Raw genomic sequence first — 24,990 nt, 5'->3', positions numbered from 1 at the left:
CTGGACACGCTCCATCACTGGATGTCCTCCCTGAACTGAAACCACCAGAAATGGACACTCCAGTCTCTGGAGGCCCTGCGGGTAAGCCCTGGGTGTTTCTCCCCGGGTTTCCTTCAGTGATCTGGCCGGACATCCCCGGACATCCCCAGGCATTGCCGGACATCTCTGGACATCCCCGGACATCCCCGAACATCTCCAGACATCCCCGGACATCCTCGGGCATCCCCGGCGGCTCCAGCCCCGCGCACCGCGCTCCCATTGGCTGGCTCGGACTCGCCGACGCCCCCGCGCTGACCAATCAGCGCTCGCCTCGCCGGTCTCGCCCCACCGAGGGGGCGTGGCCGGGGGCGTGCCCAGAGGGGGGCGGAGCCGGCGGCTCGCGGGCTCCTCTTAAACCCCCGCGCATCCTCCGCACCTTCTTCCTCCTCCTCATCATCCTCGTCCTCCTCCTCATCATTATCGTCCTCCTCCTCATCATCATTGTCCTCATCCTCCTCACAGTGTCCATCGCCGCCATCCCCACAGCAGCCGTGTCCTGGCAGCGTCCGGATCGCGCGGGTGAGGAGGGCTGTGCCGGGGCCGCCGCATCCCGGTGGCCGCGCGTTGCATCATCCGCGGGAGCGGGACCTGGGGTGGGGAGAGCTGCGGGCCGGCCGTGCCCCACGTCCCCGAGGGGATGGAGGGCTGCGGACTGGAGCGGACTGCCCACGGGGGCTGCGGAGTGTGGCAGGGTGAATGGTGTTCCAGAAGCGTCTGGATGCGGTCCCGTGCCATGTGCTCCGGGATGGCTCCGCTTGCGCGGGGAGCTCGGACCAGATGTGGCACCATGGTCCCCTCCGTGCCGCACAGCTGGGCTTCTGCTTCGCTTTTGCGATGCCGGGAAGAGGCAGCTGCGGTTCAGGGGAGCCCCGGAGCTGCCCCCGGGCGCTGCTGGCTCTGCTGCGGATGCCCAGGACGGGCCGGAGGATGCCTGGGAGCGCCTCCTCTGAGCCCGGGGCAGAGATGGGCTCTCTGCTTTTCCTACAGCTTCACAAGATGACTTTGTGCCTTTTGGGTTTCACGCGGGGCTTGGCACCGCCGCTCCAGCTAGTCTCGGCTCGTTGCCCATCGTTCTCGTGGGTGCCATGAGGTTCTCCCGCGAGCTTTTTTTGGCTGATGCACTGGACCATGAAGCTTATGTTTTACATTTGATTCCATTTACTACCCCTCGCCAGCTGAGGGGGATCTGCACTTGACTAGGACCTGAGGGAGCTGTTCAGTAACAGGGTTAATAATGCTCCCAGTGACTCGAAGCAGCCCCAAGTTGAAAGACGAGTGATTCTTCTGTTCCTGGTTGAGTATCTAGTTTGCTGTGTATCTCTGTAACCCTAAAGCCTTTGGCCATGGAGGTTTTGGAGCTCTGGGCCCCGTTCCAGCAGAGTTGCTCACTGTGTTTACCCTTGCCAGGAGTCTGTTTGCTGATTTGAGGCGTCAGAGCTCCGCGTTCTGCAACGCTTGCGCTGTGGAAAGGCGGAAAAACACAGAACATCAGGGCAGAGAAACGTGGGGATGTGAGAGAGAAAAGGCATTTCCTGAGAAACTGGAGCCTGCTCAGAACCTGGCACTTCTCTTCTGAAGGGAGATCAGCTCTGATGAAGTGTGGTTTAGGTGCCCAGTACTGGGGTATTTACACTCAGCATCCTTTTCCATACTAGCTGGTGGCTCCTGGTATCCTGCCATCCCCTCTGTGTGGGAGTTACCAGCTTTCCTGAGGCCAGGGAGTGCTTCTAAGGAGGGTGGTGGCAGCCAGGAGCACGAGTGTCCCGTGTCCTGGAGCGTGCAGGCTCAGGGACGTCACTGGCAGCACGGCAGCCTGCCAGGGTGGCTGGCATGGGCTGGCCTCTGGCTACTGGCCTGTGGCCTGTGTGTGAACACAGGAACCGGGCACAGAGCAGTGCTGTGCTCCTGGCTGCTCTGGGATCCTGCTGAAAGCTCCACGGGTGCAGAGTGGTGGCAGCTGGTCTTTCCCACAAAACCCAAAAAACTGCCTTCCTGCCCAGCTCTCTGCCAGCCTTTATCAGAGGTCCCTGGGCTAACAAAAGTTGAGAATCCTTGCAGGAGGCACCAGAATGCTGAGGAAGGGGTGCTGTGCTTCTGCCTGTCTTACAGACCTGGTCAGAAATTGAGCAGCTTCCTCTTTCTGTCATGCTGGGAAACTTGTTTAATCTCTGAGCCTCTGTCTCCCTCCCTGGAATCCTCCTCTCCCTGGGCTTGGTGAGCTGGGCAGATGATGAGCACTGCTGCAGTGTTGGTCAATCTCTGTGTGCTAAGGAGGGGGAACTAGAAACAGGAAAAGAAATGCTGAAAGCTTCTGGCTGCAAGAGGTAAAAACACAGCTAAAGCATTCTCCAGTCTTTTCTCTAATGCTGCTGTGCTCCTGAAGACATCAGTCTTCCCTCAGAAGGCTGAGTCCAGGCAGGGTTGGAGTGAACTCAGGTAATGGAGCTGTCAGACATCTGTGAGAGGGCTGCAGGCACAGCTTCCCTCCTTGGGGGCACAGCAAACAGCACTCCCCTGTTCTCCCTGGCTGGTTTCTAGAATAACAATTACCACAGCAGTGGAAGTTGCTTTGCTGCCAGAGTTTAAACTTTGCAATGTTACAGAGGTGAGGGCATTAAAGAATTTCTCTTTTCCTTTCAGAAAGTTAGGAGTGTGCCAGTCTGGCTTTTAAAGAGGGATTATCGAGAGGACATGCATGTCCTCACCTGCTCTGTAGGAGAAAATGGAAATAAGACTTTGGATTCTTGAAGGATCTCTTCCTAGAGCTAAAGTTAATTTATTCCCGTGTTACTTCAGGTCACTTGATATCTCCTGACACAGGAGGGATGACTGCTCCTGAGGAAGTAGCAAGGACACACACATACATACACACTCACAGAAAAACCACAGCAGCAAAACAACCCGAATGTTTGACTTTCTCCTTAATCTGTTACAGCTATGGTGTTTCCAAAGGCTGGATGTGTGCTGCTACATCTGGTTATCCACAGAGATCCTGCAGCTCTGTGGTACTCAGGCTGAGCAGAACAACTGTTCTGCAGTGGTTTATTTGTACCTGCTTCACATCATCAACTTTCCCTTTCTCAGGCTGCAGCATAATGGAATTCTGTATCTGGTCCCTCCCTGAGCATCACCCCTGGGGCCTTCTCCCTCTGATCCAGCTCTCACTCCTGCCTTTTAGACAGCTGTGTGTGCTCCAGGCAGACTCCAGTTAATGTGGTTGTTGCACATGGGTTGTTTAAATAGTTGAGTACATCAGTGCTGCTATCACACACTCTGCACAGCCACAGAAACTGTAGCTCCTGACTCATCTGTGCAGTGAGTTCAGCTCAGGCTGCTCAGGGATTAATTTCACTCACTGGCCTTCTCTAGGAGCTGGAAAATAATTCAGATCTTGGGTTCCCTGTGGAGATGGATCCAGGGGTGTGAGCCTTGCCCATGAGACTTTCTGGATCTTGTACCTCTGAGTCCCACTCCCCTTCATGACTTAGGTTTAAAGTGGCTTTGTAAATTGTCTTTCTGATTATTTTTTTTCCTTGTGTTATCTGCAGATATAATGGCAGGAGCTAGTCAGGCTTTTCTAGTTAGACTCTACCCACACTCCCAACTAGTTTTGGCAGTGTTCCCCTTTACAGGAAAATTAAATTCAGGCTGTCAGAATTTTTTTCCTAAAGATGGGCAGCTCTTCCTGCAGCTTTTCTCCCTTGGCCTCTGCTGAGCAGTGTTCAGCTGCAGCTACAGAAGCAGAGTTGCCATCCTCCAGTGCTGCCTCTCCAGAAAAAAAGTCTATTTTGGGCCTGCAGGGAGGATCAGGGTGGGGATTTGGATGTCCTAGACCACCTCTGCCCCCCATTTTGCTGAGGTTGTGTCACCTTGGGCTGCAAGCAATGAATTATGTTGCTAAAGGTCAGTATTTGGTGACCTTTTTGTCACCATTTGTTGTTGTTTAGCTTTTTGTCCATCTCCTTGTTTTTGTTCAGAGCTGAAGCCCCATTATTGAATCTTTGCTCAAACATCAAGTACTGCCATTATAAAATATGAGAGAATTTCACAGCTTATTTGAGGGCAATAAATAAGCTTTTTCTCAGCTTCTGCTGTTCAAGAAGTAATGGGAGTTGCTGTAGTAAATTATTCATATTTTTGCCTTACCATAAAGGAAATCAGATACTATTGCCTTGCCAAGTCCAGAGGGAATCCTCCAAAAAGCAGCTTTTTAAGAGCCACATTATTTTTTTTCCCTGCCATTAATATGAAGAACAAATACTGTAAACCTCTTAATTTTTTGTTTTACTGCAGCGAATTTCTCCCTCTTTCATCTCAGTTTTTGGATGCTCTTGAAAGAGCTTTAAAACTGAGTGTTTTAAAGCTTTTACAGGTTTTGTGCTCCTATTTTTTGAAAACTTGGAAGCAGAACGAAATTTGCAGTTTCCTGTCTCTAAACCCTTGCTGCTTTTCTCCTGCATTTTGAAATTATTTGATCCTTTGGCAGCAGGGCCCCCCTTTCAGCTGGACTTTGTCAATATTGTCAGTGTTACCTGTGGCAGAGGCAGCCACTGTCTGTGTCCAGTGTTTCATGCCAGCTCTCTCAGAGAGCATATGCCTCATAGAAAACCTTGAAATTCCTCCAGTAATTTTCCTTTACCAAAAAAAACCAAACAGTGATACTCTGGACTGTGAACCAGACTGTCCTAGAAAGAGAAATGAAGGCTGGGTTTCTCTGGAACTGGAAGTAAGCTGATTTCTGGTGGCAAAGACAGGTTGGTGTTAGATTTTGTGTATTTATGGGATCTTTGCTTTTTTAGACTGCTGTCCCTCATTCTAACCCTGGTCAGTAGTCTATGACAGGTTATAGTCCATCCTGGCTCTTGGGCATGTATTAACCTGATTAAACAGAATTCTGTCATTTTGGTGGTGTGGAAATCTTTTTATCTGTAAGGAAAATTATTTCAAGGCCTAGTTAGAAAGTTGATCTTTTCAGAAGATTTTTTTTCCCCTAGAGGAGAGCAGTTTAAATGCTTTAGGCATTTTCTTCAAAGCAGCATGCAGGAGGGGCACTGGTGTGCCTGAGGCAGCAGTGGTTAGTGGCCTGTGTTAACTTTGCAGCATCAAACACTAAAGGTCACTGATGCTGTGATCCAGGTTTTATTTTCTCCAGTTTTCTCACCAGAGAAATCTCATCATCTCTGTGAGATCTTAAATATGTGTTTTGTGTGCATCTGTCAGGAGGATGAGGCCAGGGACCCTTTCCAGCACAGTTCAGTAATGGAAAGAGCTGAACTTTGCTGCAAAACAGTGATGAAGAAAACAAATATTATGTGGGGGAAAAAAAAACCCTCATGCTTTCCAAAATTTCAGCCAGATTTTTGTCTTTAATTGATAGGAAACAGCCAGGCTCTGTGAACAACTGGTGGGAGAAATGAAGTTACTATTTTGTATTTACTAATTTCTGGAGCAAAAAGCTGCTAGAAGCATGGGCCATTTGCTGTGTGTGTTTTGTGCAGCATCACTGTAGCTGTGCATGCAACACTAATTAATTTTGGGTAGGAACATGTGAGATTTTGCTCTCCTCAAGGGTGGAGAGGCCCCTGTTCCTGGATAAAACTTTTTCCAAAGTTGTGTGCAGGGTCTTTTGGGGACAGCACCATGAAGCCCTTTCACCTTTGGTGTCTCTAGGACTGTATTTCCTGTGAACTGAAGTATTTCCTGTTATTTCTTGTGGCTTTCAAGCTCCTGGAGTTGCAGAAGGTCTGCTAAAAGAAGTTTTGTGCTTACTTTCTGGTTCTGAGCTGTGGAGGAAAGGGCAGAGGGAAGATTAGGTAATGCAGGAGGGACAGGGTCAGGGGACCCTCCATCAGTCTTGCACAATACCTCTGCTGCATGATTTATTTTTAATCCTGCTTTTAGAAGTAATCTTGTTTGTTGTTTTGTTTTCTTCTTCTAACTTGTATGATCTGCAGCTTTGAAGAGGATTCCATTCTTGTGACCCACAGCAGTTGTTCTCCTGAAGAAAATCAAGTTTCCTGTACCACCACCCCCACCAAAGTCCATGGAGAAGTTTGTATCAGACAGGCCTGTGTCTAAGGTACTCACAGGTCTTTGGGGAATACTGTTTGCCCATCTTTCCATCACCAGCATTTGGGAGAGCCCTGCCTGATTCCAGGGAGATTTCTAGTTTGTTTGGCTGAAATTCTGTTGAGGCAAGAGGTTAATCAGTAAAAATAAATAAAATAAACTGAAGGGATTGATGCTGGGCATACTGGAGTGAAAGTTCTGAACAAGGGGAGAAACTTCCACTTTTATCAGAAGCTCTTTGGCTGGAGAACTTTTCAGGGAAGGGCCAAGAGCAAGAGGTTTCAAGGCCAGGTTGGATGGGGCTCTGAGCTGCTGTGGAGGAAGGTGCTGTTGAAAACTTTCTGGAAGAGTTCTCTGTGACCACCAGCAGCAATGCAGAGTCTCCTGGCACAGTTTTCTAATCACACCAAGACCAAGCAGTCTTACTGTTTTCCAGCCTGCTTGGAACAGGGAGGTTTCATTTCTGAGAGCTTTTGGTGTGGGAGGGGTGTCTGGCATGAGAATAGTCCTGGTTTGTTTTTGTGTCTGTGGAGGTTTGTTACAGTGAGCACATGTGTGTTTAAATTATCTTTGTGCAGAGCACTCGTGGGGAGCCTTTGCTCCCAAACTCGCAGTGCAAGATTCTCCTGTTGGTGATAAGGATTTGGCAAATCAAGATGATGCTGAAGCACTTCCCAGTACTGCAAAAACATCAACTGCTTTTTTTTTTATTTCTTTTTGTTTTTCTTTCCTCTTCCTTCTCCCTCCCCCAAGAATGAAATCCCTACTCTTCCTTCCCAGAAGAAGCCAGATACAAACTCATGCCCTCATGCACCTGCCAATCATCTTGTCCCTGGTGGGGTGGACGCTGAGAAATGCAAGGCTAGCGAGAAGGAAAGGCACTGGATCCGTCCTGATACACCCAGCAAATGCACCTGGAAACTTGGGAAACCCCTCTCTGCCTCCCCCCATCATCATGCCACCCTGTAAGTGATATCTTATTTCCTGATTAATCCATGTTTTCGATCAAGGACCTGATCTTGTGAGTTTGTACCCAGTGGATGTTCATTTGAGCTTAAATAACCAGCCTGATAAGGAGAAAGCTGGTTGAAATAAAAAGCAATAAATGCTGTGTGGTTGTTGTGTGACCCTTCTGTGAATCCTCTGACCTTGTTTGTGTTTGTACCAGGCCAGAGCCTCCGAAGATCCTGCCAAACATCCTGAATAAAGTTGGCAATACACCTTTGGTGCGGATCAACAAGATTGGGAAGCACTTTGGGCTCAAGTGTGAACTCTGTGAGTTGCTGCAGGCAGAGAACAAACTAACAAACACTGTTTAAGTAACTTGGGTAGCTCAGGTTAGTAGTGTCATATAACCTGGCCACAGGAGTGCAGGTAATTGGCAGGAAATGGTGAGGAAAAATTCCTGGTTTTCCTTGGCAGATTTTCTGGTTTTCAGGATTTGGTCATCTAAACCATCTTTCAGTTTGTACCTCATGAGAACAATTCCTGCAGCTTTTCCACTTCTGTACAAAACGCTAAATGTTTTTCATAGAAAATATTATTTTTAAATTTAAAGAAGTTGTGTGAGGTTTTTGGCTGCTTCTCCTATTCAGAGTATTCATCATTGTGTGCAAAATTCAGCTCTGCAGTTATCACTAAAGATCACTGAAAGTGACTGAAGGGGTGAAACTGTTGGTGAATCTTTTTTTGGTTTGTTTGGGTTTTTAACCCCAGCCATACTGTAGATATTAGGAGGCTCTGATCAGAGTCCTGAAAGGTGGTGAAGGGATTGATGCTGGGAGAACTGGAGTGAAAGTTCAGGCTGAGCATGGTGAGAAACTTCAGTTTGATCAGAACTTTTTTGGCTGGAGAACTTAGCAGGAAAGGGCAAGACCAGGTTTTAAAGCCAGGTTGGATGGGGCTTTGAGCAACCTGTTCTGGTGGAAGGGTGCCCAGGACAGGGAGTGGAGCTGGCTGAGCTTTGAAATCCCTGCCAGCCCTGCTGTTGTGTGTTTGCAGTGGCCAAGTGCGAGTACTTCAACGCCGGGGGCAGCGTGAAGGACCGCATCAGCCTCAGGATGGTGGAGGATGCTGAGAAGGCTGGGATCCTGAAACCTGGGGACACCATCATAGAGCCAACCTCTGGGAACACAGGTAGGGGATGGAGAGAGCAAAGTGTGGGGGAAATGCTGTGGGGGTTTTCCTGGAAAAGGCAGGTTTGGGGTGGCAGCCTGTGCAAGGGAGAAAGGGAATCTCTTCCTGCCTGCGTGGTGCAGGGAGCAGTGCCTCTTCCATCTCACACCAGGAGCAATCCTGCAGTGTCCTGTGCTGAGCACAGCAGGTGGGAAGGGATTCTGCTAAATTGCAGAGCCTCTTTGCTTTAAAATAAAAGAAGTGCTAGGCCAGACTCACAAGAGTCTTTAGGAATTCAAGTCTGGCTGAAATTATTGTGAAAAATCCACACCATAAGACTTGTGTGAATCTGGATCTTCCCCTTCATTCTGCTGGGGAAGTCCCGTGGTTCCTCTGTCAGGTTTGAGGAACAGCCCTTTCCATGGTGATGCAGCTGAGATGGGAGATGAGCTGCATCCTTACAGCACTGCCTGACAGAGCCCCTGCACACCTGGATTGTCAGCAGATTCCACCTGGGTCCTCTTTTCCTCCTTGGAGGGCTGGAGGAAGGAACAGTCCCTTAAGTCAGGGGCCAGGGCAGAGCATCTGATGATCTGAGCAGTCTGGAGTTAACTCTGGGCTCCTGTGGCAAAGTTGTAATTGTGTGAAGCTGCTCTACTCATGGGAAGTCAAACACACCTGGAATGTTCCCCCTCAAGTCAAATATAAAATACATAATGTAGGTAAAGAGAAATAGTTAATATCTAATACACTGCCTCCTCTGAGGAGGTTCATGGGGTGAGCTACAAGCTGCCCTTTTGCCTGATGTGTTCAGTGTCTGGTCCTGTTCCTGAATTCTTCTCTGGACTTCACCCACTGCTGTTTTCTGACAGACACAGGGCAGGCAGATCTTTATTCTGCTGTTCCTGGAGGGCCTGGGGGATGAGCTGATCTGTGACCAGCTCCCCAGCCTGCAGCAGAAAAGGAGAAATCCCATCCATTGCTGTTTGCTCAGCAGCTGCTCTGGGGGGAATCAGGGGGTTCTGGGGGCATCCAGGGCAGCTGAAGTCTTTGTGAGTGTGGCTGAACCTCCTGCCTGAACAATGGCATGGAGTGGAAAATATCCTTGTGTGTTGCATTCTTCCAGTATCCAAGGTCTTACCATGACACCCCTCTCTCTGGGTCAGTACCTGATAAATGATTCTCATTGCCACAGCATCCAAAAAGGCAGAACTGAAGGAGATACAGGACAATTACTTCAGAAAGCTGATTTTTTTTTTTTTTTTTGTCACATAAGAGCAAAGACCAGGGCACACAGTAACCTGAGAAAATTGGTTTTTGCTCTCTACTGCTCAGAGCTACTGAGTATGTTGAATGTGAGAGATAATGTGTTACATTTTTATCCTCTCTGCATCCCAGTTCTCCCTCAGCCAAAGTCCTATTTTGATGTTTGCTGCATTTCCAGGTCAGTAGCAGAAAGTACAAAGTATTAGAGTTCAGGTCACAAAATCATTTCTTCATCAAACCATGATGAAGATCTGGATGACTTCAGCCTTTGGCTTTAATGAGGCTGCTGCTGTCTTATTTATTTGTGTATATGGGCATCCATATTTATCTATAATAAACTGAGAAAACTTTCCCTTACATTAAACTTTCCCAATATATTAAACACTGCTTGAGTTGTCTGGGGTGTGAGTTATGCTTCTCTTACAGGAAGAATTAAAAGATTATTCAGGTGGGGTTTTTCTCTCCCCTAGAGAGAAACAGAAACAGAGCCAGCTTTGAACAAGCAAGCCTCTGTGTAGGGTGAGCTGCATGTGTTGGTGCCCAGAAGAGCAGGGGAGCTGCAGCCTGACCTCTCACACCTCTCAGCCAACCTGATCAGCTCAGCCTGTCCAGCAGAGGTGATCTGATAGCAGGTGTAAGCTTCCCTTCCACAGGGCCAGCACCTCTGAGCTCAGCTCGTCAGGTGCAGGCAGTGACCAGGCAGGAATCAGGCTGGAGGTGCAGATTTTCAGAGTGTGCTTCACTGTGGTGCCAAGCTGACACAGTGGATTTGAACCTCAGTCATCAACAGCATATAAATAATTTGTTTTTAGACAGGACTTCAGCGCATTGCAAGTAGGGATTTATGCAGAAGTGAGTCAATAGAGGTTCTATGGACCTTTTGGCAGAATCCAAGTGATTCCTCTAGGTCCTCTGGCTTAAAGCACTGTTCCTTTCCCAAATTAATTCTGGAAAAATGAAGTGGGTGAGACAGGAGGAAGGTGATGAGCATGTGGTAAAGCTTTGTTAAAGTTTCCCCACCCTTGTGTAAACTTTCTCTGGGCTGTGAACCTCAAACAAGTATCAGCATCTGTAAACCCTACAGGCAGAAACTTTCCCTTTGCCACCCCTCTAGAGACACTCCACTCAAGCCCCTGGTGAAGATCTGATGAAAGCCAGGGCGTGCTGAAGCTGGCACTGTGGGTTTTGTGCTTTGCTGCTGCTCACTGAGTGCTCTGCGTGCCTTTGCTTGCAGGGATCGGGCTGGCCTTGGCGGCGGCAGTGAAGGGTTACCGCTGCATCATCGTCATGCCAGAGAAAATGAGCATGGAGAAGGTCAGAGCTGCCTCTCTTTTCAAAAATTTAAAGATAAACGTGTTTGCACTTGCAGAGTTCCTGGTGCAGATGAGTGCTGGGCCTTCAGCAACAAAGGTGCAGGCTCTTGGCCAGGGACAGCTGTGCTGAGGCGCTGTTGCCAGTGCCCAGAGAAATCCAGGCTGCCTAGCCATGGAGAGAAAATGTCTTTAAGACCCATCCCCACAGCACTGCCACTTTGAAAACTCCCATTATTGTTTTAAATACAGATGTCAGGACAGCCTGAGGTTTGCCTGGCACATAGAAGTGGTTACCTGTGCCCCAGGTTAGCTGTCCCTCGCTGAGCAGAGGGTGAAGGAAGACGGTGCTGAAGCTTTGAATAGTCTGCAAATATTCTGGCCTCGGGGCTGAGTGTGAAGGGAGCCTGTTGAGGGTGTTTTGGGGTTTTGTGACCACCTATATTTGGTGCAGGTGGATGTCCTGAGAGCTCTGGGTGCTGAGATTGTGAGGACCCCAACTACAGCCAGATTTGATTCTCCCGAATCTCACGTGGGGGTGGCCTGGAGATTGAAGAATGAAATCCCCAATGCACACATCCTGGACCAGGTAAGAGCCAAGGTGTCAGAGGTGCAGGTGTAGCATGGGGGAGGCTCTGTGGTGTTCTGGGTTGTCTGTTCAACACTCTCCATGTGTCTCTGGAGGAGAAGATGCCCCAAATCTGGAGCTGGAGCTGAGCAGTCACCACATTGTAGGAAAGGAAATTATTACAGTCACTAGAGAGCAGCAATGAGCTGGTATTTGTCAGAACTACAACACTTAGTGTATTTCCACTGAGTTGGCACTCCTGTGAAGAAGAATGGACACAGAGCTCATGCTGCTAAGAGTGCTGTCCCACTGACAGGACTAATTTTGGCATGGGAGGGTGCTGACACTTAAATTAGGTCACTTAGGAGGCCTAGTTCCAGATAACACACAATGCAGCATTCTGCTGAGAGTATGTTTTGGTGTTGTGGGGCCTGGGGATTGTTCAAAATGGTTTTGAACTCTCTCAAAATGTGATTTTTGTGTTCCTGATCTATTTCGTGGCTGATCTGTCTTTCAATTTAGTACCGCAACGCCAGCAACCCCCTGACACACTACGACACCACAGCTGAGGAGATCCTGCAGCAGTGTGATGGTAGGTCTGCTCTACTGCTAAACTCTTCAAAGAGCCCCTGGTAGTGCCCTGTTGTTGTGTACTTGGAGAATGAGACCTCAGGTGAGGAAAACGTGGATTTTGATGAAGCAAACCCCATACATGTGCTGTGTGTTGTTAGAGAGTTACCTTATTTCAGTAATGATGATTCTTTTTTTCCCTTGAAGAAGAATTCTTTGGTTTTTAGACTTCTCTGCCTGTCAGCAGGTGGAGAAAGCAGTGGTGTTTAAGTTACCTTAAAAAAAAACAACCCACAGGTAGACTGGTATGGAATAGGGTCATTCTTTGATCACAAAACCAGAAATAGGTGTTGTAACATTCCCAGAGCAAACACTCCTGGATTCCTAGTGCTGGAAGCATCTTCACTTAGCAGTCCTCAGGAGCACAAAGTGCTCTGTGTCTCAGCTGTCACCAGCAGGACCCTCTGGCTCTGCAGGGCTCTCTCAGTGTTGGCTCTGAGCAGCTGAGCACCAGAAGGGGCTGAGCTGTGGCAGCAGAGCTTCAGCTGGGCTCATTCCTCAGCTCTGGAGCTGCTTTGAGAGCTGTTGGATGTTGTGATGCTGCAGCCACGTGGGCTTTTCCACAGGGGACAGAAGGGGGTCATACAGAAGGCTCCAGACCTGCCTTATTAAACAGTTTCTGATTTAATTAAATTAATTCACATTAAGGCAAAGACCATGTGAAAGGTTCTCCTCCCTCCTAAAACTCAAGCTGTTGAGAGGATTTGGCTTGTCTTTCTGTGACAAACTTTGAGTTAAAGTCAGTACACTTTTACAAGCTGCTATCCCACAAACTGAGGGTCCAGATGAGTTCCAGATTTAGGCTTCTTGTTTCTGTTTACTTCTCCTTACAGCCCAGGCACTGTTCAGTTACCCCTGCTTGGTAGGGTGTTATTCTTTTGGCTGCTAATCAATTGATTTTGTGAGTGAATTGGTGATCTTTTAAAAATCCATTTAATTTATTTTTTTTAATTAACAAAGCTGTCATGTGGATGCACCAGAGAAGCTGCAGGTGGTGACACAGGGATGAACTATCATATCCACAATCACTCTGAGTGCTAGTGACCAAAACTGTCTTTTTGATACGAAAATGAGGGAGTAGTTGTGTTAACATTTCTCTCCAGGGATGCCTACCCCATGCTCTTGGCACTCACTCAGTTAATTAACAAACATAATGGGCTGCTCAGTTTAACTTAGAGAATGAATTATCTGTATCAGCAAATACAGTTACAGGAAAACTGCAGCTGTCAGCTCTGTGGGCCACCTCCAGCTGTGTCCAAAGTGCCAGGGATTGGTGCCTTGCCAGGCCTTTGGGTGGACATTTCAAAACCCTTGTGGGAGAAAAGGATGATTGAGCAATGCATTTTCAAGGCAGGTCTCATAGCAACCCCTGGGAAGCAGAGCCCTACCTTGCCCTTTTCAGCCACTTTGTGCATTTTTGTTGAAGAAAATCCATCCTTAGGTGTAAGTGAGCTTTCAATCCATAATTCTGTTGGAGATTTCACACTTCTCTCACACACCCTTAAACAGGAAAGGTGGACATGGTGGTGGCCACGGCTGGCACAGGAGGTACCATCACTGGCATCTCCAGGAAGCTGAAGGAGAAGTGTCCAGGGTGCAAAGTAAGTGACAAGCCCACTTCTTCTCTCTTTAGTGTCTCCTCAAGCTGCTCCCCTTGGCACATCCCTCTCCTTGCAAGCTTGCCCTGGGTCTCTGTGGGAAGCTCCTGGGTGTTCTCAGTTAAAAGGTAGCTCTGGCTGCATCAGAGTGTCTGAAATCATTGTCCTCTGGGTCCCACTGGTGACCAGAGTTGAGGTTTGGCTCAGCAGATGACCACTGACCCTCAGATCCCTCAGTGGGGTGTTTTGGAGACTTCCCTCTCTGGTGTGTGCTCTGCAGACTTGAGTTTCCTCCCTGGCTGTGCCTTCCCCAGCTGCTCTGGAGCTGCTGAGGTTTTGCCCAGTGGGATTGTCTCTGCACACACCAACTTGTGTGTTTTACTGTGTGATGTGTTAGATTTCCTCACTGAACTTGGAATCCTGCTTCAAGCATGAGAATTTTCCTACACAAGCAGGGAGTGGTAAAGAAAACAAAACAGATCTGCCTGCACTTGGCACAAAATGAATTGTCTGTAATGATGCCTGGCATGATGTGAATGAGGGCAGCCTTGTCAGAAAAACCCTGCTTTCTGTTTAAACCAAGCAAAACCTGTGTAGAACAAGTGGTGCCATCAGTGTCCACAGCCTGAGGAGGTGGGATGGGTTTCCAAGGGGGCCAGAAGCAGCAGAGCATTTTGCACCCAGGGGAGGTGAATGCTGCCAGGAGGAAATGGGCAGGAGAGCAGGTTGGCTGTGTGCCACCAGCAGCTGTGACAAGGCCAGTGCCCACAGGGGCTGTGCTCTCCAAAGCTGTGTGTCTTGGTGGCCTGAGTGGAAACTGCTTCTCCAGATTATAGGGGTGGATCCTGAAGGCTCCATCCTTGCTGAACCAGAAGAACTGAACAAGACTGACAAGACAACGTATGAAGTGGAAGGAATTGGATATGATTTTGTCCCCACGGTGTTGGATAGATCTGTAAGTCATGCTGCTTGTTTTGCTGCCCTTTGTCCTCTGCTGGGATGCAGAACTGAGGTTAAAGACAGAGGAAAAATTTGGGGAAGTACTTCTTCAAGCTGAAATGGAAGGGGTAACAAACAGAACTATTCCTGTTCTTTCCATCAGCATAAACAGCCCTTGAAAGGCTTCTGAACTGGCCACATTAGTTTTACAATGCCAGGTCAAAATGCTGCAAGTAGATAAAATTTTTAAAGCACATTTATTTTTGTGCTTAAAAAAATCCCAAAACACACCCAAAAAGCCAATCATGAAACACACACAATAAAAACAGACACACAACAAAGAACACCAACTTACCAATCACAAAAAACCCACAAAACTACAAAACAAAACCTTCCAGCAGAGCATCCCAGCCCCTCCTGGACAGAGTGGTTAAGACTGTCCTGAGCAGAGCCTGTGTCTCTAGGAAGCCTTCCAAGAGAGGAGGAAGCTGATGCTGTCTGAGGCTCACTCACAGCAGCCTACTCTCACAGGAAGGTTCCAATAAGGAGCCTTTTGTGCTGATGTGATCATCTTACCTTGGCAAAAAACCCCACTTGGCATTTGGAGGAGGATGGAAACCCCGGGCTCAGCAGGGAATCTGTTCCCTCCAAGGGCTGGGGCTGAGTTCACACTGGTTGTGTAGTTCCCCTGTCCCTCCTCATTTAAACAGAGCCTTGTTTCTGTGTCCTGCCCCTCCCCAGGTAGTGGACCAGTGGTACAAGAGCAATGATGAGGAGTCATTTGCCTTAGCACGGATGATGATCCGCGAGGAGGGGCTGCTGTGTGGTAAGAGCAGGCGGCAATCCTCTGCCTTTCTCCGAGGAGTCTGTGGGAGGCTGAAGCCTCCTGCAGATCAGAGACCTCCTTCCACTTCAGAGCTTATCCTCCTTGCCCTGGGCTCCTCTGCTTTTTCTCCTCCTCTCTTTTGATGGCCTTCCTTTCGTGGTTTGACTGTTTTGGCCCTGCTGTGTGTCCTGGCAGGTGGCAGCTCGGGCAGTGCCATGTCTGTGGCTGTGAAGGCAGCCAAGGAGCTGAAGGAGGGTCAGCGCTGTGTTGTCATCTGCCCTGACTCCATCAGGAACTACATGTAAGGACCTGCAGGTTTTCCCTCTGGGAGAGGGGTGAGGGAGTCCCTCAGACCCTGTAACACCCAGTTATCCCAGCAAGGAGTGTCTTTGGGGCACAAGTTCTGAGCTGTCTCAAAGGGGTCTGACATGGAGCAGGGCGGATCTTTCCCCTTTTGAAGCTGAGCTCTGATTTCAGTAAATAATCATCACTGGTTAGCACTTTTCACAACACAGGCCTTGCATTCACTGTGTTATTTGTGGGAGATCACTGGTTATCCCATTCCTGGGAGGGTTCCTGTGCCCACAGCAGGATCCAGCAGTCCTGCAGCCCCAGCCACATCAGGGGGAGTTTGCAGGTGGAAGTGCCAGGGCTTTGAGCTGTGCTGAGAAGTTTTTCTCCAACCACACTGAAACACACACCAAAACATGGTATTTTTATGTGAATTTCCTGACTTCTCCTGCATCCATCTCAATATTAGACAAATAGAAGCTGCAGACAGACACATCTTCATTCCAGGCTGTGCCTCTATCGTATTCCAAGGGGCTGATGCAGTTGGAATTTTGCTTCCTATGGGATTCCTTTTTCTTCCCATGAGTATTTCTTCTCCATGTCCCTGGCTGCTAAGCTTGGATGGCAGATGATGGACTATTTCCAATCACACTGTAGCTGTTGGTGACAGTGAGCTGTGAACAGTTGCCTCTGTTTGCTGTCAGATGTTCAAATGAGCTTTTCACTTCCTGGTGCTCTGCAGGTCCAAGTTCTTGAGTGACAAATGGATGATTCAGAAAGGGTTCATGAAAGAAGAAGACTTTGGCAACAAACCTTGGTAAGCCAATCAGATCCATTTGGATTTTCATCAGTCTATTCAATCGAGTTTATGGCAGTTGCTAATTTAAAGCAATTTAAATTATTTTCATTTCAATTTATACTTCTCCTTTGATGTAGCTGATCTTCCATGCTATTGTCTTGATGTATAATTGCAGCTGTTAATCAAATCTGCTTTAATTAACAATTAACTTTAATTGACATCCTTCCTTGAGTTTTATGGCAGCAGAAGAAAATTTGGTATTTAATGACTGTTTTTTTTAAATGAAAAGCATTATGTCTGGAATTAAAAAAAAAGAAGGAAATATGCAAAGAATCCTTCCAAAATCAGAGTTCATGAGTGCAAAGCACTGCAAGTCTACATAGGTAGAAGGGAATCTTTCCCAAATTGTTGTCTATTATGACTGTAAATACAGATGGGTCTTTGAGTAGAAGCACAAAATTTTTTCTGTGAGAGATAAAAAATGAAATTGGGGAGATTAGTGCTCTCTATTGACTATCTGTAACCATAGAAAGCAGATGAAATGAGGAAAAGGGTTTTGATTTTCAAGCCTTCTCACACTTCAGTGACTTTCTGATATTGGGAATAACACCTGAGGGCGCTGAAGCTTTATTAACTCTGGCTGAATCCTGACTCTTCCTTGCAGCCTTTTGTCATTCCTGTGGTGCTGGAGGCCACTGTGCATGAAGAACTGGTTCTGTGTGCTCCATAAGACTTGCATGGGTTTGTTTCTCATTCCATCCCCAGGTGGTGGAACATCAGTGTTCAGGAACTGAGGCTCTCTGCCCCCCTGACTGTGCTTCCAACTGTTACCTGTGCAAAGACCGTGGAAATTCTCCGGGAGAAGGGATTCGACCAGGTACCAGTTGTTGATGAATCTGGGTATGTCCACATATATCACTCTTCATCCATATGTATCACTTCCCTCAGCAGGTCCTCAGGGATGTCTTTTAAATGTCTTGCTGGAAATGCAATGTCTTCTCACTCATCCTTCTTAATTTATTAACACAGCTCAGAAATGTTGCCTTGAACACACCAATGCTGGACTTTGTGTTTTCATGCCAGGATTGTCATGTCCTTCACATGTTTCTAATGATTAATGTGACATACTTATTCATTGTGTCTCTGCAGGATAATTTAGTTTCTTTTAATAGTACCAGTTTAACTTAAAAAAGCAAAAAATTCCTATTTAAAACAGCCAACCCAAACATGCCCACCTCTCTCAGAGCTTCACAGAGCTTCTTCAGCACCCTGTGTTGTAGTGCAGTGCTGCAGTGACCCCAATAAACCAGGGTGTCCCCAGGAAGCTGGAATGTGCCTTGTCACCCTGCAGGTCTCCTGCACTCAGGCTGAGCATTGAAGAGTTGCAGAGTGGTGCTGACCCGAGGGATGAATTGTTGTAGATCCTCACAGGGGGAAGGGAAATGAGCCAAACTGGGGTGAGCTTGTCTCTGGCTGTCACACCTTTCAAAAGGACAGATGGGAGTGTGAAAAAATGAAGTAGTCTGTGCTTTCCAAAAGCTCTCTGAGATTGCAGGTAGCTCTCTCCAGTTGCAAGGACATGAAAATGTCCTGGTGCTCAGAAGGACCTGCAGCACCTGCTGCCCTGTGTGTGTCTCCAGAACCCCTGAGAACTGTACTCTGTCTCCTGCAGACACACAGAATCCAAGAATACCATCGATAATGCTGCATTATTACCATGAAGTAGCTGAACTGACTCCTCCAGGCTGGCTGGAGTGGAGGCTTTTTTCTACAGGAACACCTGAGTCTTTTGTGTTGTTTATCCCTATCTTGTCTCTCCTTCCCCAGGGTGATTCTGGGCATGGTTACCCTGGGTAACATGCTTTCCTCACTGCTTGTTGGAAAAGTTAAGCCTTCTGATGAAGTCAGAAAAGTAATCTACAAGCAATTTCAACAGGTAGGCAGGTATATTCTGCAAGTACTAGAGAAGGTGTGCTAGCACTACCCAGGCTGGGTGAGGTTTATCTGGGACCATGCCAGCAGCTGTTATTGAGCACAGAATTTTCTTTTAAAACATGGAATGCTTGGCTTAGTTTTCACCAGGATTTAAGTTCCAGCACTGTCCCAAAGTGGATTAAGTGCTGTGTTCTGGAACTGTGTTTAATGCTCCTGTTCAACCTGTGAGCCACTCAAGGGTGCTGGTTCTTTATGGACAAATGTAAATTTATTTTTTCCTCCCCAGACAGATAATCCAGCATCATGGGGAAATGTGGTGCGTAACACAACTTCTTAGCTCCTGTTCTCCCTCACCTGGACACCTTGAGAGGTTCTGGGGCTGGTGGTGTGTGATGGTTTCTGTGGCTGCTCTGGTGTTGGCTGCATCAGCCAATTCTCTGCACTTCTGAGGTGGCTCTTGCCATGGGCAGCTTAAAGGCTTCTTCAGTAAAGAACAGCTTAAACCATTTATTTTCTCTTTATTTCTGGTATTTTCTTGGTGGAGGCTGAAGGGAAGTGACACAAGCTGAAGTGAAACAAGTGGTACTGCTGACTGTTAACTAAAAATGGTTATTTTCCATTTGAATTGATGGGTTAATGGAGAAAAGACCTCAGAAATATTGTGGCTTTTGCTTCTCTTACCACTTTAGACAAGCTGATTTGGCATGTTTATGAGTGAAATTGGTAAAATGAATCAACTGTGGCACCAAAATAACTTCTGGAACCCTACATGGGATACCACAGCATGCATCAAGTAAGAGGCTTGGCCTGTAAACCAGGGCAAAGGTACATTTTGAAAAGATGGATCTTTTGGATTTTTTACATTGTTCAGAGAGGTTGTGGATTTCTCATGTATGGAAGCTTCCAAGGCCAGGCTGAATGAGGCTTTGAGCAACCTGAGATAGTGGGAGGTGTCCCTGCCCATGGCAGGGGGTTGGAACTGGATGATCCTTAAGGTCCCTTCCATCCCAAACCATCCTGTGATTTTATAACATGGGCAACCTGCTTTGGTGGGATCTCCACAATTATTTGATGATAATCTCTTAGAATGGAAGCAGAATGGTTAGAGCTTTTTTCAAAGTCCCTGCTACAATTGTGCTCTGGGGATTTGAAACCAGTCACAGGATAATTTGCCAACCCAAACAAGTGCCAGTGGAGGGGGTAGCCATCCTTGTGGAGTCAGATGTTAGTTCCAGTGGTTTGGGTTCCCAGTCATGTGTAGTGTAGTACTCACTGCCTCGAGACCTAGTAGGCTTAAAAACAAAGCCTAAATGTGGGAAAACCCATGGGCAAAGTGTTTTAAGAAGCTTGAATGAGCAGTAGTGAGACTGGTGAAAACTCTGTGGGGGCTCTGTTAAATTCCCACTGAGCATCTCTAGGCAGCTTTGTGCCTCCATGCTTGTCTCAGTGCTGCTTGTCCTGCCCAGCCCCTGAAGACAGATTTGGGATTGATGGATGACTCCATGTGGCAGCAGATCCAGATTTCCCATCTCCTTCCTTTCCTAGCCCACAAGTTGAAGGATTGGTTCCTCAGTCTGGATACACAGGCTGCTGGGAATGCTCTGACTCCCAGCAGGGAGACAGAGCTCCGTGTTCTAGTGCAGCCCAACTGTTCATGCTGTGGGCATTTATTTCTTACTGAGAGGCTTTTTGAATCTACAGTGCAAAACTCTGCTGTGAATTCCTTCATTAAAAGTATGTCAGATGGTGGGTGCTGGGGAAAGTCACCTGGTTAATGGAGCTGTGGCTGCTGCTTCATCTGTTAAGTCACGTTTGAACAATTTTAGACCTTTTTAAAAATGATTGCAGCAGGTGATTGCTAAAGTGTTTTGCAAATATCTGTATTTTTTCAGAGTTGAAACAGGGTGGTTTCTTGTTCAGTCTTAGCAAAGTCAAATTTCACAAAAAAATGAATTATTAAATCTCAGTTTCTTGATTTGCCCCCAAATCCAGTGTTAGCTGAGCAGTCTTTCATCCTTGTTTTTTTGTTTTTTTGGCTTGTTTGGGCTTTTCTGCCTTTGAAGATCATATTCACTTCACAATGATTTGCAGTCTGATTTGTTCACTTTTTCAGTCTTTTTAGAATAAAATCACCAAATATAAAGGCTTTTATGGTAACTAATTTTGTTGAGACACATGGAAAACTTGACCTTCTTTGATTATTAACATTTTGCAGATCTACATTACATTCACTATGTTTACAGAATCAGAAGGAATAACTTTATGTAGTGCTTTGTTTTTTTGGAAATTAGAAATAAAGAAAACCGATCTTTTAAGTTGGCCTTGATTTGTTGGTGTTTTCTCATGCCTCAGGTGGGAGCATTACACAAATGCTGATGTACTGATTTTAGTTCTGTATGAAGCTTATGGGGATTATTAACTACTAAACATAGAAAAGATTGTTTTATTCAAGTTTTATAACTCTCTCCTCAGATTAACCTGAGAGACAACTTGGGGAAACTCTCTCACATCCTGGAAATAGACCACTTTGCTCTGGTGGTTCATGAGCAAATTCAATGTGAGTACAAAGTCCTGCACCTTGTGAGAGCAAATCTTTGAGTGGCAACAAGAAGCAAGTGCAAGTGTGAATGTGTAAAGTGAGCTCTGAAGATGAAAAATCCTCATTCTGTGTCTAACTTCGTGCTGCTAAACCAAATTTCCATCCCTGGAAGTGCTCAAGGCCAGGCTGGACAGGGCTTGGAGCAACCTGGTCTAGTGGAAGGTGTCCCTGCCTGTGGCAGGGGTGGAACAAGATGATTTTAAGGTCCCTTCCTTCCCAAACCGTTCTAGGATTAGTAAGACTAAATAAATCTTCAAATCTGGGGTATACCACTCTAATATGTGAATAATATTTTGTCCTGTTTAATCTTCCTAATAGCAGACAACTTTGCAAAGTTAAAAACAGTGAGAAATGAGAGTCAGAATAAATCATGTCAGATAAATTTATCTTTAGCTTCTCAATTATAACTGGAAGAAGAAGAGCCATCAAATTTGGGGCTGTTCCTGATAATCTCCATAAGGATGTGCTCTTGGCTCTGAGCTGACTATTTATAAACCTGGAATCTCACTGGAAGCTTGCAGTGAAACTGAGATTGAGTAAACAAAAAGCCCAGGACAGTATAGAATTAGACTAAACCTCTCAGTACAGAGAGACTTTAGGAACTGGAATTTAGACAATTGATAAAGGGCCAGAGGTCATGTGGCCACTTGGTTCTCAGGTCAAGGCTCAGGCTCACTAAGAATCAATGAGAAAATCACTTGACCCTGTGCTCTCAATGCAGCAAAGGTGGTATGGTTAGTACGTTTTCTGGATATGAGTGGGGTATTGTGGTTTTTATACTGATTCTGTATTTGACAGGGATGCAAGGAAGATGGTGGTGTCACATTTCCTCCTCAAAATGCCATTCAGGTGCCCCCTGGTTCCAATGGGGTTATGCCACTTGCAGCTGTTTCAAGTAATTAATGTTTGAGGAAAATACATTTATAACAAGAAGGCCTGGTTTGAGTTTTTGTGTCAAGACAAAGAAATCCAGTGCATCCTTATCCTTCTTTCCATAAAGTTTCAGTGTCCTTTTTGATGAGGAGCTTTACTGAGCTGAAAATCCTTGTCACTTGCTCTGTGACTCTTGCCCAAGGTGCTTTTTGTGTTCCCCCTCCACAGCTCCGGGCTCGTGGAGCTGGGATGGCTCAGCCCCTGACCTTACAAACACTGCTACTAAAACCAAGCAGGAGGGGCTGTGTTTGTGCCTCCTGGAACCAGAACTCCCTTTTTTCTCTGTGCAGATCACATGAATGGCTCCTCCAGCAAGAGGCAGATGGTGTTTGGCATCGTGACAGCCATCGACCTCCTGAACTTTGTGACCGCACGGGAGCGGGAGAGGAAATCCAACTAAAGCCAAGCAGCAACGTGGAGCCTCTTCAATATTTTGCAATCTCAAACAAAGAATCAGGTTTATGTCTTAAGTAGAATGTTTTTTTTTTCCTTTTTTTTTTTTGGTTGGGTTGTTTTTTGTTTGTTTTTTAATTCTGAAGAGAAGCAGTTAGCTAGCCTGGTGTCAGCTATCCAGCCAATGTGTCTTGCTGTATTGCCCAGATTCTGGGACTTGTTTCTTAATCAGGTTAAGCAATATTTCTTATCAAGACAATTTATTTTTTTACCTATATATATATATATGTGTGTAAAAAATATTGCCTAAATTAACTGGTTTGTTCCTTACTTGTTATGTCTAAAGGCTGGCTTTCCAAAATGTTGTTTCAGAATCATAAAATGTGGTGAAATAAAAAGGCAGAAGCAGAGGCCCAAGAGAGCTCTGGAAAGTTCTGGAATTTTTATTTTCCCACCCATTCAAGGGTGTTAAATTAGGTATTACCTGTGTGGAGACAAAATTGGGACTGGGAGGGGCATAGGGAGAAGAAAGGAGGGTTTCCCTTTTGGTGGCATCATTGTAAAACAAGAGAAAATCCTCAGGGCTGAAGCTGAGACTTGCTCCAACCATCTGCTCTGAGGAAAAGCTGGTCTGAGTAGAAGCATGGCAGTGAAGTGACAAACATAAACCAGTGACACTGTTTTACACAGGGCACCAGCTTCCCTGCCATGACAGACCTATTCTTTTTCCAGTGGTATCCTGATAAGTAAGCACAAATGGAAAGATTTAAAAGGTGAGATCAAGCATCTTGCCTGAAGGTTTTTTCAAATCATTCTGTTTCATCTCTTACCTTCTTCTTCCCTCCCCATCCTTTTATTTATATCAGTGTGCCTTTTTTGTGCCAAAGAAGAGCCAAAGATAATCTGGCAAGAGCTGTGAACTCTTCCAAGTCTTGTTCAGGTACTTCTACCTTGTAGTGCCTTATTCTAGGAGAAAAGCCCTGCACTGGCTACCCCTTCAGATTAGGGCTATTGCTGAAGGAAAGTGAGCCCATCCTTACCTTAAACTGTGGTTTGCCATTAAACTCATACACTTCTTTAAGATTTAAGACAACTTTTCCCAAGACTCTGGAAAAAAAACTATCAATCTATACATGTGCAACTTCAATAGTAGTTGAAAGGTTCTAAAAGGTGATCAATTTCTTTCTGAAAAGTGACATTGTAGATGTCACTGCTGCTAGATTTTGGCATTATTTTGAATATTTACTTTACTGGCTCTTATCTGATTTTCTTTTCCCCATTTTCCATCTGACATTCGAGGTGCTTGAGTAGCTAAGGTTTGTCCTTTTCCCTTGTAAAAACTCTGTGTCACTACCTAACTGAATTCAGCAAGAAATATGAAAATGGCAGAAGGAGGTTCTCAAAGCTGCTTTTCAGAGAGGAGTTAAAGGTGGGACAGCAAATTAGTCAGTTATAAAGAAGTGTAAAGATTTGAATCTGTTTTTTTAGTTCACTGCTCATACATTAATCCCTGTAGTGCCATGAAAACTGGCAGTATTGTGGACTGAGACATTGGAGGTGGTTAGAAATGGTGGGGAACATGGGATGGGAGTCTAAAGCATTCCAAGTAAGCCAGAGGATCCAAAGGAATTCACCTGCTCCTGTGGGGTTTGCTAAGAGCAGGAGCTGTCTCCAGTTCTGCACTGGCACAGGGAGGAAAAAGTCTTTCATATTCAGGGCAGCAACTTGGTGAGACCATGGAATGGGGTAAATAAATAGATTTGCTGCACAACTGAAGAACTTTCCAGAGCTCTTTCCCATGGCAGGGATGAAGGCAGCAAAGAGAAGGGGACAGGGAATCCAGCAGGGCTGAAATTCCTATGCAAAAGCTTGTAAATGTGATGCCTTTTTGCATGTCTGAGAACATCATTGCTGGCCTGGTCCTGGTTAGTTGTGATAGGGCTGATTAAAACTGGGCTTATCTTTGTTTCAAATGCTCTGAAAGCCAAGAAAGACTGCAATTTGTTCAGTCTTCTACCTGAAGCTGAAGGCCAGAGCCTGAACAAAACTGTATTTTTTTTTTTCTGAAGTGAGTGCCTGCATCTTCTGTTTACCTTTGCTGCTTATGCAAGCGCTGACTAAACCTGAAAACTATTTTGCACATGGATATTTTTATCAACAATTTATGCTGTATTTGCTTGTCACTGTAAGAGATTATAGGTCCTAATGTTGGCTGTGCAAAAATACTTTTTATTTTCTCACCTGAAGACAGCTATTCAGTAAAATTGGTACAATATTTTGCAAGCAGTTACCAGACAGTGACTTAAGGTTTATTTTCAGGTTGTCATGTCTAATGTTATTTCCCATTTCTTGTACAAGCTGTGGCTGACTCCAGAACTCTGGCTAGCAGCTTAGCTCCTCTAAGCAGCCAGACCAGCCTCATCTGCCCACCAAGCTCATTTCTGAAAACTTTTGCTTGCTGTTATAAATCTCACTCAAGGCTCACTGTCTGAAGTTTCCTGACATTGCCCCTGTTATCCAACAGTTTTTCTTACTGTGTAGTGTCAACTAATGGAAAGGGAAGATTTCTTATGCTTCAAGGAGCTGGGAAAAATCAACACCATGAGCTGTATTTATTGCACAGATATTCATGAATGTACAACACAAAGAGTTTAATAAAGGCTGTTTGATTGTGGAACGA

General features: G+C 46.2%; 1 protein-coding gene across 3 annotated transcripts; it reads left to right on the top strand.

Annotated features, from left to right (window-relative positions):
* Positions 1 to 410: 410 nt before the first annotated feature.
* Positions 411 to 24,990, top strand: LOC107207872 (cystathionine beta-synthase-like protein). Of its 3 annotated transcripts, none has more exons than XM_015635614.2 (17): positions 411 to 558; positions 5,994 to 6,118; positions 6,862 to 7,073; positions 7,277 to 7,383; positions 8,110 to 8,244; positions 10,724 to 10,803; positions 11,254 to 11,388; positions 11,890 to 11,959; positions 13,507 to 13,598; positions 14,425 to 14,550; positions 15,276 to 15,360; positions 15,556 to 15,661; positions 16,394 to 16,468; positions 17,216 to 17,350; positions 18,278 to 18,386; positions 20,858 to 20,942; positions 22,208 to 24,990. In XM_015635614.2, exons 2-17 carry the CDS (start codon positions 6,083 to 6,085, stop codon positions 22,315 to 22,317), a joined length of 1,698 nt encoding a protein of 565 aa, XP_015491100.1. In that variant the 5' UTR covers positions 411 to 558; positions 5,994 to 6,082; the 3' UTR covers positions 22,318 to 24,990. The 3 variants fall into 3 exon arrangements, with proteins under 3 accessions (XP_015491100.1, XP_015491116.1, XP_033367731.1); XM_015635630.3 differs by lacking the exon at positions 411 to 558 and adding an exon at positions 3,293 to 4,793; XM_033511840.1 differs by lacking the exon at positions 411 to 558 and adding an exon at positions 4,831 to 5,852.

Source organism: Parus major, chromosome 1 (genome assembly GCF_001522545.3).
Source record: "Parus major isolate Abel chromosome 1, Parus_major1.1, whole genome shotgun sequence".
Lineage (NCBI taxonomy): Eukaryota > Metazoa > Chordata > Aves > Passeriformes > Paridae > Parus > Parus major.
The sequence above is the reverse complement of the archived record's forward strand: the minus strand, read 5'-3'. Positions and strand labels throughout refer to the sequence as shown.